At 39.7% G+C, this 11204-nt stretch overlaps 1 protein-coding gene across 3 annotated transcripts; it reads left to right on the top strand.

Annotated features, from left to right (window-relative positions):
* Nucleotides 1–34: 34 nt before the first annotated feature.
* Nucleotides 35–6967, top strand: lhcgr (luteinizing hormone/choriogonadotropin receptor). Of its 3 annotated transcripts, none has more exons than XM_085297195.1 (11): nucleotides 35–195; nucleotides 2960–3031; nucleotides 3296–3370; nucleotides 3463–3537; nucleotides 3669–3743; nucleotides 3851–3928; nucleotides 4026–4094; nucleotides 4191–4265; nucleotides 5164–5349; nucleotides 5571–5639; nucleotides 5867–6967. In XM_085297195.1, the coding sequence occupies exons 4-11, from the start codon at nucleotides 3488–3490 to the stop codon at nucleotides 6963–6965; spliced, it is 1701 nt and encodes a 566-aa protein (XP_085153321.1). In that variant the 5' UTR covers nucleotides 35–195; nucleotides 2960–3031; nucleotides 3296–3370; nucleotides 3463–3487; the 3' UTR covers nucleotides 6966–6967. The 3 variants fall into 3 exon arrangements, with proteins under 3 accessions (XP_085153321.1, XP_085153320.1, XP_085153319.1); XM_085297194.1 differs by lacking the exon at nucleotides 35–195 and adding an exon at nucleotides 953–1405 and having other exon boundaries at nucleotides 5870–6967; XM_085297193.1 differs by lacking the exon at nucleotides 35–195 and adding an exon at nucleotides 953–1405.
* Nucleotides 6968–11204: the final 4237 nt, after the last annotated feature.

The following is an 11204-nucleotide window of genomic DNA, read 5'->3' as shown; positions in this document are numbered from 1 at the left end:
AAATACAATTAAATAAAACAAACAACAACCTGGCACTGTCTTCCCAGCAGAGAAGCAACGGATCCTCTTTGGTCGTCGCACTGGTTTATCTTGTGGAAAGAGTGCTTGGAATTAAGTCCATCAATAACTTTAGCATTAGTTCAACCATGCCCAAAAGAAAGATCATCCGACACGTTTCACTGATTGAGCAGTTAAGTAAGGAAACTTTTAAAAAATACACTGATTTTTAATTAAATCCTACGCTTTTCGCAGATATGTCTCCATCAAAAATTTTGTTTGAACAAGTGGAGTTTCAAATACCTTGTTGTTATGCTCAGTTTTCAAACAGCCATCTAGATCATTACCATGTTTCTAATTTAATATATACTGAATATACTCTTTCAGTATAACGACTTAAAACAGGTTGTGTTTCAAGGCTACACAATGTTGCCTTGCCTTTATCAGCAACAGCCCTATAACGGGCGCCAAACGAGATACAGTTATGGGAGGCTTCTGACTATGGGTCACACTGTTCTTCCGAGGGACACAGTCATCGACTTTGGATCTTTATGTGCATGCCAAACGAAATCTTCATTTTAACTATCCTAAAATACACTCCAATTACAGACACAAGGGTTAGCAAACTCAACAGTGAGGGAAAAGTGGCTCTGAAAGCATCCAATCACAGCAAAACCATTGCCAGGGGAGGAAGATAATTGAACATCAAAGGTTATTGTCTCTTGGATGTTTGCGGTTTACTTTCAGATACTTTCTCATTACGCCAGTTTAGCCTACATCTTAAACGATACACCGTCACAATGATCTACGTATGTTCTTTTAACCAAGGTCACTGCTGCAAGTCTAACTGGGGATCCAGATGATTGTGTTTACAAGCAGATGTGCTCATAGAAAACGTATAAATCCGGTAATAATGTATCCAGTTGTTAAAAACGTCTGCGCTCTGTTTTGGGGTGCTTTAATACGCAATCATGTCTACATTAACCTTACTTAGAATAGACCTAATAATGAATCGTCATCATAAAAAGAAAAAAAATTACAGGGCTCAACTTTGCGATCACGTGTCACTTTCCTTTTCGGATGCTTATAAAAAATCTCTTTGCGACACAAGAGCCACTTGATAGGAAGCTGGAGGTCAGGTGATTGAGATTCAAAGCGCGATTAAAGGGAAGCAACTTCTTGTTGATGAAGGGACATTCAGTCGACATCTCAGCTTCTGCGAAGTTTTCCAGAAAGCACCAACGATGTGGACATCGCCGTCAGTATCCCTGCTCCTGTTCGTCTCATTGTTCCATGGATGCAGGAATTTCGTGTGCCCGAGGATCTGCCGATGTTTCTCCAATGCAATCAGGTGCAACAATATAACACAAGGGGCAGCTCCAGTGATGGACCACAGGGATAGAAGATTGTAAGTTGGCAACATGTGGAATAATGCGTTTACAGGGTGGATCTTTTTTTTTTTTTTTTTTTAAGGCAGCTAATTCGTGTGATTAAGCAATTGCCATTATTATTCCGCGCGTATTTATGCACGGGGCTAAGATCCGCACTGAAACGTCTTTCTTGTTTAGCTCTGCTGTGCTGTTTGTAGAGTTAACAGTGATCAAATCACGCTTCATCACATTTTTTAACCTGTTGTAAGTGGCCTTAATATTGAGCACCCATTTAAAACGGATTTTGGTTCCAGTATTTATTGTACACTTGGGGGGGGGGGGGGGGGGGGTCTCAGGTGTAACCTTTGATCATTCAACAACCATTACCAGTACTCTGGCATAAAAACATTTTTGGAAGCAATCTCTGCACTCTGAATGTATTCCAAATCAGTCTTAACATACAAACATTATTCCAACACTGCATCTAGTTTCACCAAGTGGCAGTATCTTTTTCTTGTTTTCTTTTATCCTCAACTTTAGCCATGGAAGCACTTTGTATGTTTCTAATTTAAGCATCAGTGGTATGATAAAGTCTGCTTCATTAAAAAACATCAAGAACAAAAAAAAACCCATCCAAACATACACACCTGCTCTGTCAGTAGTATTGTGTGCATGCGTTTTCTGGTAGATAAAACAAAGGCCAGCTGTGTTCTTGTTTTCTTGTGCATCTTCCTGTGAGAACTTTTTATGTTTTACATTCAGACCACTCTAAGTCTTCATAATATTGAGAGATAAATCTGGATCGATCCCTACTGGAGAGTGAAGAACGTCTGCTTCCAAGCATGGACTGTATTTATTTCATTTAAGTAGTACATCACACCCTTTTTTCTTTTTTTTAAAAACACAGTCCCCTGCATGTGTCCAGCTTAATTACCGATGAAGCAAATGTCAAGTTGCTCTCACACATTGTGAGTACACCTCTTTTTGTATGCTTTTCTGGACATTACAGCTCACTTGTTGAGTTTACTGTCAAAAGCCTTGAAGGTGGGTAATCTTGACCTCCTCTTCAGTAACAGAGTACACAACACCTTGACCCTCTTGTGATTAACGTCTGTGAACACCAAGGCTGGCAGCTTTGTGTGTCTATCAAATGCTGCCAGTAATTCTATACACTCGCTCCTGGAACTTTCTGTTCTACCAAATTACAACTTCTATTTGTTTATGATATTGACAGACCATTTCTGTTAGCTGGGAATAATGTATATGTTGCAGATGTGGAAATGTTGCTCACTGGTGGGAAGAGAACTTGCTCTATGCTTATTATGAATGCCTCAAACAACCTAAATGGTGCATTTCTGTTAGAGATAAAAAAAACAAAACTAAAAAAAACAAAACAGTGTGTCCAGACAGGCTGTAAACAAAACCTAGGAAAATTTCGTTCTAATTGAACACTAAATAGTTGCTATGACAAAACCTGTGCCATGGCTACACTTACCTTTTTGTCACAGAGCCTCAGATGATTTTAAGATGTCACTACGTCTCTATTACATCATTAAACTGTCCTCCCAATCTTTTTATGCCTCCTTTCGCAGGTTTCTTTATCATCTGTCTTTGCAAACAATTTCAAGCCATTCCTTTGAAGGTTTAAAAGGAGTCCAGAGGATGTACGTATCACATTTCTTTTGCTGAAAAATTCCGACTCACTTGTGATACTGCTTAAGTGAGGAACAATATGATGAAAATTCATGCTCCAAATATAAGAAGATTTGGGTTTTGCATCAGATAAACTAATTATTGCAGTGTCTCTGCTTTGTTTTTTGTGGCAAATCTCATAAAAATGGTTGCAGTGTGTTTATACTGCACATTAGTCTGACAGTGTGACGTAAATGTTAAGAAGAATCTCACTATTTATTTTCTGCTGTACACAGAGAGATTACTCAAAGCGTAACCCTGAAAACCATTGAGACATTAGCATTTAACAACCTCCTCAGCCTCTCTGAAATGTAAGTCTTTTCTGTGATTCTCCCAGTCCATTAAAGTCACGATTACTGTAGTGCACCCCGGTATGGACTGTATGCTCTGTACTGCTTTGCAGCTCAATCCAGAACACAAGAAGTCTCATGCACATTGGCAGAGGAGCATTTAACAACCTCCCCAAACTTCGCTACTTGTGAGACAACTTAAAATTTATTTATTCATTTGTCAGTTTTTAAAAATTCCTACAGTGCAGTCTGACTTGCAACAAACTTTTTTTTTCATCTTTGTCAAATGAAAGTGACACATTGCTCTTTTTATTTACAGGAGTATTTCAAATACCGGTATTGCAGTTTTTCCTGATGTCACATCAATCAGTTCACTTGAATCTGAGTTCGTCTTGTGAGTAAATTTCTTGTTATATTCATAGAGACTAATACAAAGGAAATCTTCAGTGTTACTGCAAGTCCAGTTTCAACTTATTATTACACTTATTACTATTTTTGCAGGGATATATGCGACAACATCTTCCTTCTAGAAATACCCACAAACGCTTTCACTGGAATGTCAAAGGAATATGTTACAATGTGAGTATTGCAATGTATAGGACACTTTCACTTATTTTGAAATTGTATTATAGCAGTCCAGAAAGTTTGAACATGCAAATGTTTCTTACATTTTCAGGAACCTGTACAACAATGGCATAAGAAAAATACACGAGCATGCCTTCAACGGAACAAAGATAGATAAGCTGTATTTGTTTCATTTTACCACATTATGTCTAATTTCTGTTTAAAATTCTTCTTTTGCACCATTAAAGATTTGCTCCTTGTGTTCTGCTATGTTTAGGGTATTAAAAAATAATCGAAACCTTAGAGTGATCCATAAAGATGCTTTCACAGGAGGCACGGGCCCTGGAGTCTTGTAAGTTTTTATTTGTATACTCCTAAAAGTCACTTTGTGCTAAGTTTATTTTGATTTATTGAGGAAAGCTAAAGGAAACCCAGCCAGGGTGGGGGGTAGGGTGTTCAACAAGCCTAGAGCCAACAAATGAGAAGTTTGCGTCAGGGCGGGTATCCGGTGTAGAATCTTTGAAACATCAAATATTGGGCTCATCATGAGGACAGAGCACAAGAGAGGCGAAGAAGAACTTGCAGGCATGGTGGAGTGGGTTGTCAGGAGAGGGCATGGTTGGGACATGTGACAGAAAGATAGCAACAGTGAAAGGGAAGGTTCAGAAGATGGTGATGGCACCATGATGTATAGTTTGGAGATGGCTACTCTGAAAGTTAGAGAGGTAATGCTGAAGTAGTCTGGACATGTGCAGAGGAGGGACAGTGAATATATTGGACAAAGGATGCTGAAGATGGAGATCCCAGGCAGGAGAAGAAGAATAAGATTTGTGGATATGGTGAAGAAGGACATTTAAGCAGAGTTTGTGTGACAGAGGAGGGTACTAGAGAAAGGGTGTGGTGGAGGCAGATGATCTTCTGTTTTGGCCCCTAAAGCGAGCAGCTGAAAGGAAAGAAGAAGAAATAGGGGAAGAAGAATAGGGAAGCAAAAGGAGGAAGATGCTTACTAAACACACCAGTTAAACTTTAAGACTCGACACAGGCTGTATTCTGTGTCTGGACATGGTCTTACTCTCCCGAATTGCTTTTATGTCCTTCATAATTTTCATGTAATCTTCAGAGAACACACTGTGGACTTCAGCTCAGCAGAGAGAAACAGTAACAGTCTGATGAACGATGGCAGTGTAAAACAGCACAGTGGACACAAAAACTCTGTCACACTGTATTAATGTCGGTTATTTTTTTCACAGGGATGTTTCTGCCACAGCTCTCACAAAGCTGCCATCACAGGGACTGGAGTCAGTTCTAGTGTTGTTTGCTCAGTCCGCCTACACCTTGAAGAGTCTGCCTCCTCTGCAGGGACTGTGGAGTCTGCGAGAAGCTCATCTCACCTACAACAGCCACTGCTGTGCACTGCTGAACTGGAACACTCACAGGTAACTTACACTGTGCATGCTCAAAGCTCAACCCTACCCCATGACTCTTTGAATTTCCATGCAGTAGTCTAAATTTAAGTCCATCAAAATCAGAATCCTTTGCTTATTAAGCAATGCTGAATTGCGTTACACAATATATCACAGGTTTCACAAACATCTGCACCTGAAATATGCCATGTAATGGTGACATAACTTTTTATTATGTTCTTGCTTTTCTACAGAGACTTACCAATTAATCCTGTGTGGAATAACAGCTCTACAGCCTGTATTGAGAGAGATCCAGCCGGCAGGTAAATCATTTGATTCAGCAATATTTACCTGTCCTAAATCTCATTTTTATTTTTACTCTAATAAACTTTACACCTTATTGAAATCAACTTACAAGTGTGTTTGAAATGGATTTGCCCCTTGGTTTACTTTACTTACCATACTTCACTTATTTTAAGATATCTTCATTCTGAGCTCTTTATTTAAACAATATCTTCTTTTTTTTTCCCATTTAAATCTCCTTCAAAAGCAGGGTTCAGCCTGTAATCGGAGGGTTAACAGACACATCTCTACTTACGGGCGTGCCGTACTTCTCGGAAGGTGACCTGCTTGCTGAAGATGAAAGCTATGAAGATGTGAATTTCCACTATCCAGAACTGGACCTCTGCCAGACCACCCTCACTCTGGTTTGCACACCTGAGGCAGATGCTTTCAACCCCTGTGAAGACATCGCGGGTTTCAGTTTTCTCAGAGTAGCTATTTGGTTCATCAATTTATTGGCTATTACAGGTAATCTGACAGTGCTGCTGGTCTTCTTCAGCAGCCGGAACAAGCTGACAGTACCTCGCTTCCTCATGTGCCACCTGGCTTTTGCAGACCTTTGCATTGGGGTCTACCTTCTGATGATAGCTACTGTAGACTTGCGTACTCGTGGTAGCTACAGTCAGCACGCCATTGAATGGCAGACAGGACCTGGTTGTAGTGCTGCTGGCTTCCTGTCAGTTTTTGGTGGGGAGCTGTCAGTTTACACACTTTCTACCATCATCCTGGAGCATTGGCACACCATCACCAATGCTATGCAGGTAGAGCGCCACCTGGTTCTTATGCAAGCTGCAGGCATAATGGCAGTAGGTTGGCTCATCTGTCTGGGGATGGGGATACTGCCCTTGATTGGTGTCAGTAGCTACACCAAAGTCAGCATGTGCTTACCCATGGACATAGAGACTCCTTTGGCTCAGGCTTTTGTCATAATTATCCTGCTCCTCAATGTGGGCGCCTTCCTCGTTGTTTGCGTTTGCTATGTGCTGATCTACCTGGCTGTAAAAAACCCTGACTTACCCAGAAGAAGTGCAGACACCAGGATCGCACAGCGCATGGCGGTACTCATCTTCACGGATTTTCTGTGCATGGCACCCATCTCCTTCTTTGCCATCTCTGCTGCTTTTAAGTTTCCCCTCATCACAGTTACCAACTCCAAAATTCTGTTGGTCCTCTTTTTTCCCATCAATTCGTGTGCCAATCCCTTCCTCTATGCTATCTTCACTAAAGCTTTCAGAAAGGATGCTTATAAACTCATGAGTACCATAGGCTGCTGTATAAACAAGGCTGCTCATACAGAAAGGAAATAGAAAAGAAATGCATACAAATTTCCAATTGCATCAAACAGTAAATGTCTGTATTATATATATCAGCATCATATACAGTGTTGGTCAAGTTACTTGAAAAAAGTAATCAGTAACTAATTACTGATTACTTCCCCCAAAAAGTAATCCCGTTACTTTACTGATGACTTATTTTCAAAAGTAATTAATTACTTAGTTACTTAGTTACTTTTTAAAAACACGATTTACAACCTGAATAGGTGATAAAGCGATGGATCTTTCAGCCCAATTCTACTTTTTCTGCATAATCCAGCTTACAAAGTGTAATCAAATGGAAAAGTGTCTTTTTAACTCTTGTTTTATTAGTTTTAATCTTTTAACTTTATATGCATCAAGCAAAAATTTAATTATATGCAACATTCTCTGACTGGAAGAAATTTGTTTAACATTTAAACCTATTTTCTGCACATTCCAGCACATAAAATAAAATATTTTTTTGTGTTTACACTCAGTCTTTCAAATAGATGCCATTAAAACACAGCAGAAAATAAATAAAGTCAAAGACTAGCGGTCCTGTTGCTCTATTTTCACCTATAAAGCAGGAGTGGGGTAGGCGGAGGTTTGCCTAAAATAACGGTCTTAGTAACGCAGTAACGCAGCATTCCTACGGGAAAGTAACGGTAATCTAATTACCGTTTTTGCAATAGTAATCCCTTACTTTGCTCGTTACTTGAAAAAAGTAATCGTATTACAGAAAAGCATTACAACTAACGAGTTACTGCCCATCTCTGATCATATATAGTCTAATACTGTGACTTACTCTTGAAAGTAGTCTGCTCCATCATCTTGTTTACTTCATATGTAATTCATTGTTGCATGAGTATGCAGAAGGAGCCACTTTCATAAGCATAAGAATGTAAGTGAGACTAGCCATACATATACAGTTAGATAAATAATTTATTGGACTAAGACAGTTGTTGACCAGAAAATTTTTGGCTTTTATTTTTTTATTTTTTTGCATTTCCTGATTAAGAATTACAGAAATTTCAGTACTCCATTTTGAGATGGTCAAAAATAATTGGACAGTTGACTGACAAGTGATTCAATGACAAAGCGATGCCTATTTCCTTGTTATTTAATGACAAATTAAGTACTCACACTAATGCACAGGTTGAATGCATGGTTGAAACTTAATTTTATAGCTTTTCACTGTCATTTTAAAAATGAGACCCAAATGAATGTATGTGCAAATGAGGGAGACTTATGATTTAAATCATGTTACATTATCAGTCAAACATGGTGGAGGCAATTTTATCGCTGTATAACAATGTATGGCTGTCAGTGAGTCTGGATCAGAGGTGATTATTGACGATGTATCTGCTGATATAAGTAGCAGAATGAACTGTTAAGTGTGCTGGGCCATGATCTCTGCTCAGATTCAACCAAATGCTGCACAGCCAATCAGACAGTGCTTCACAGTACAGATGGACAATGACCCAAAGCACACTGCACAAGCAGAGAGAGTTTCTCAAGGCAAAGAAATGGGATATTCTTCAGTGGTCAAGTCAGCTTCTCAGTTACTGAAGACAAAACTGAGAGACCCACAAACAAGAAGCAACTGAAAGCAGCTGCAGTAAAGGCCTGGGAGAGTATTTCAAGGGAGGCAGTCATTAATAGTAAATGATTAAAGTATTAAAATGTCCCTTGTATTTAGGTTTATGTTACTTTGTACAATTATTTTTGAGCCTCTGATTTTTTTTTTTTTTTTGTAAAAATAAAAAAATAACTGGAAGTCTGTGCTTGAATCTCATCAGTATGTGAGGACTCAGGGCTGTGTGTCGGACAGGGTCGTCTGCAGTACGGGGGCCCCACAGGGAACGGTTCTGGCTCCGTTCCTCTTCACCATCTACACTGCAGACTTCTCCCACAATTCCACCCAGTGCTTCCTGCAGAAGTTCTCTGATGACTCTGCAATAGTCGGCCTCATCACTGATGGGGACGACAAGGAGTACAGAGGACTGACTCAAGACTTTGTGGACTGGTGCCAGCTGAACTACCTCCAGATCAACGCCAGTAAAACCAAGGAGCTGGTGGTAGACTTCCGCAGGCACAAGCATTCTCCACTGCAACCACTGAACATCCAGGGTATGGACATTGAGGCTGTGGACAGCTACAGGTACCTTGGTGTTCATCTGAACAACAGACTGGACTGGACTCATAACTCAGACGCCCTCTACAGGAAAGGGCAGAGCAGGCTGTACCTGCTGCGGAGACTCAGGTCGTTTGGAGTGGAGGGCCCACTCCTGAAGACCTTCTATGACTCTGTTGTGGCTTCTGCTATCTTTTATGGCGTGGTCTGCTGGGGTGGCAGCATCTCTGCTGGGGACAGGAAGAGACTGAACAGGGTGATCCGAAGGGCCAGCTCTGTTCTAGGATGCCCTCTGGACCCAGTGGAGGTGGTGAGTGACAGGAGAACGGCGGCTAAGCTGTCATCCCTGATGGACAACATCTCCCACCCCATGCAGCAGACTGTGACAGCACTGAGCAGCTCCTTCAGTGGGAGACTGCGGCACCCACGGTGTGGGACGGAGAGATTTCGCAGGTCTTTCCTCCCCACTGCTGTCAGACTCCACAACAAAGACTTTAACTGAACAAACACACACATCCACACATGTGCAATAACACTAAGTGCAATAATCTTTTCTGGCATCGTTGTATTTTTACTCAGTTGTATATAGCATTCGTATTCTATTTTTATCTTATTGTATATTTTTATTCTATTTTATTCTACTGTATATAGTATATTATTTTATTCTATTCTGTACAGTTGTGTACTGTATTTATTCTTATTGTATTCTAATTTTTGCCTCATAACTTTTGCACTGTCCACTTCCTGCTGTGACAAAACAAATTTCCCACGTGTGGGACTAATAAAGGTTATCTTATCTTATCTTATCTTATCTTATCTTATCTTATCTTATCTTATCTTATCTTATCTTATCTTATCTTATCTTGATTGTTTGATTTAAAATCCACTGTAGTGGTGTACAGGGACAAAACTACAACATGTGTGTCTGTGTCCAGCAAATTATGGATCTAATTTTTAAAAAATAAACATTTACTTAAGATTTTTTTTCTCTTCTTTTTCCATATCTTGACTGCACAAGCAAGTATTCCACGGAAAAGGTAATCAGGATGTGAGAATAAGTAATCCTACACAGGAATTAGACTGTATGTAATACTGTGTCAAACCTCGTACCTGAAAGAGGAAGGAGATACAAACATCTGTCATGATGATGCTGATGCACTTTTGGAGATGGTCTGGTGTGTAATTAGAAAGTATGAGCAATTATGAATTTGCATTCTGTGAAGTTGCACAAAGAACTGAGTAATATCTAGTATATGATATCGTCTCTCAAATCCTACTTGAGTTTAAACCCACTCCACAGGTGTTTCCAGAGGAGAGTGCTGACTGGTCAGGAGAGAGAAAGTTAAAATGTAACCGTTAACACTGATAATGTTTGGTGAAGCTTTACAATGAGAAATGAATTCAATTTAAAAAGAAAATCAAGGTAGAAAAGGGTATAACAATGGTTCACTTTAATAGTCGAAGCTTACAGTAGCTTGCAAAAGTATTCGGCCCCCTTGAAATTTTCCACATTTTGTCACATTACAGCCACAAACATGAATCAATTTTATTGGAATTCCACGTGAAAGACCAATACAAAGTGGCAAACACGTGAGAAGTGGAACCAAAATCATACATGATTCCAAACATTTTTTACAAATAAATAACTGAAAAGTGGGGTATGCGTAATTATTCAACCCCCTGAGTCAATACTTTGTAGAACCACCTTTTGCTGCAGTTACAGCTGCCAGTCTTTTAGGGTATGTCTCTACGAGCTTTGCACATCTAGAGACTGAAATCCTTGCCCATTCTTCTTTGCAAAACAGCTCCAGCTCAGTCAGATTAGATGGACAGCGTTTGTGAACAGCAGTTTTCAGATCTTGCCACAGATTCTCGATTGGATTTAGATCTAGATTACAGATAAGGAACTAGATACAGTTATTGCCGAACAAAAAACAAATAAAGCCCCAGGAAGCGATGGCTTTCAGGCTGAATTTTACAAAGTTTTCAAAGAAGAACTCAAGCCACTTCTTCTATCTTGCTTCAACTGGACTCTGAATCAGGGAATAGCTCCACCATCATGGGGAGAAGCTATTATAACAATCTTACCCAAAGAAGGAAAAAACAAAGAATACTGC

The sequence above is a fragment of the Mchenga conophoros genome, linkage group LG13 (assembly GCF_057382185.1).
Source record: "Mchenga conophoros isolate Kocher_MC1m ecotype Shallow Benthic linkage group LG13, M_conophoros_male_GT1.1, whole genome shotgun sequence".
NCBI lineage: Eukaryota > Metazoa > Chordata > Actinopteri > Cichliformes > Cichlidae > Mchenga > Mchenga conophoros.
This window is presented reverse-complemented; position numbering and strand designations above follow the sequence as displayed.

What these genes read in the sequence shown, in the direction of transcription:
- lhcgr (XM_085297193.1), top strand. Translation starts at nt 1,242, where the DNA reads ATGTGGACATCGCCGTCAGTATCCCTGCTCCTGTTCGTCTCATTGTTC. An exon ending in GACCACAGGGATAGAAGATT is followed by an intron (nt 1,406 to 2,959) that starts GTAAGTTGGCAA and finishes CTCCTTTCGCAG; the next exon opens with GTTTCTTTATCATCTGTCTT. An exon ending in CTGAACTGGAACACTCACAG is followed by an intron (nt 5,350 to 5,570) that starts GTAACTTACACT and finishes GCTTTTCTACAG; the next exon opens with AGACTTACCAATTAATCCTG.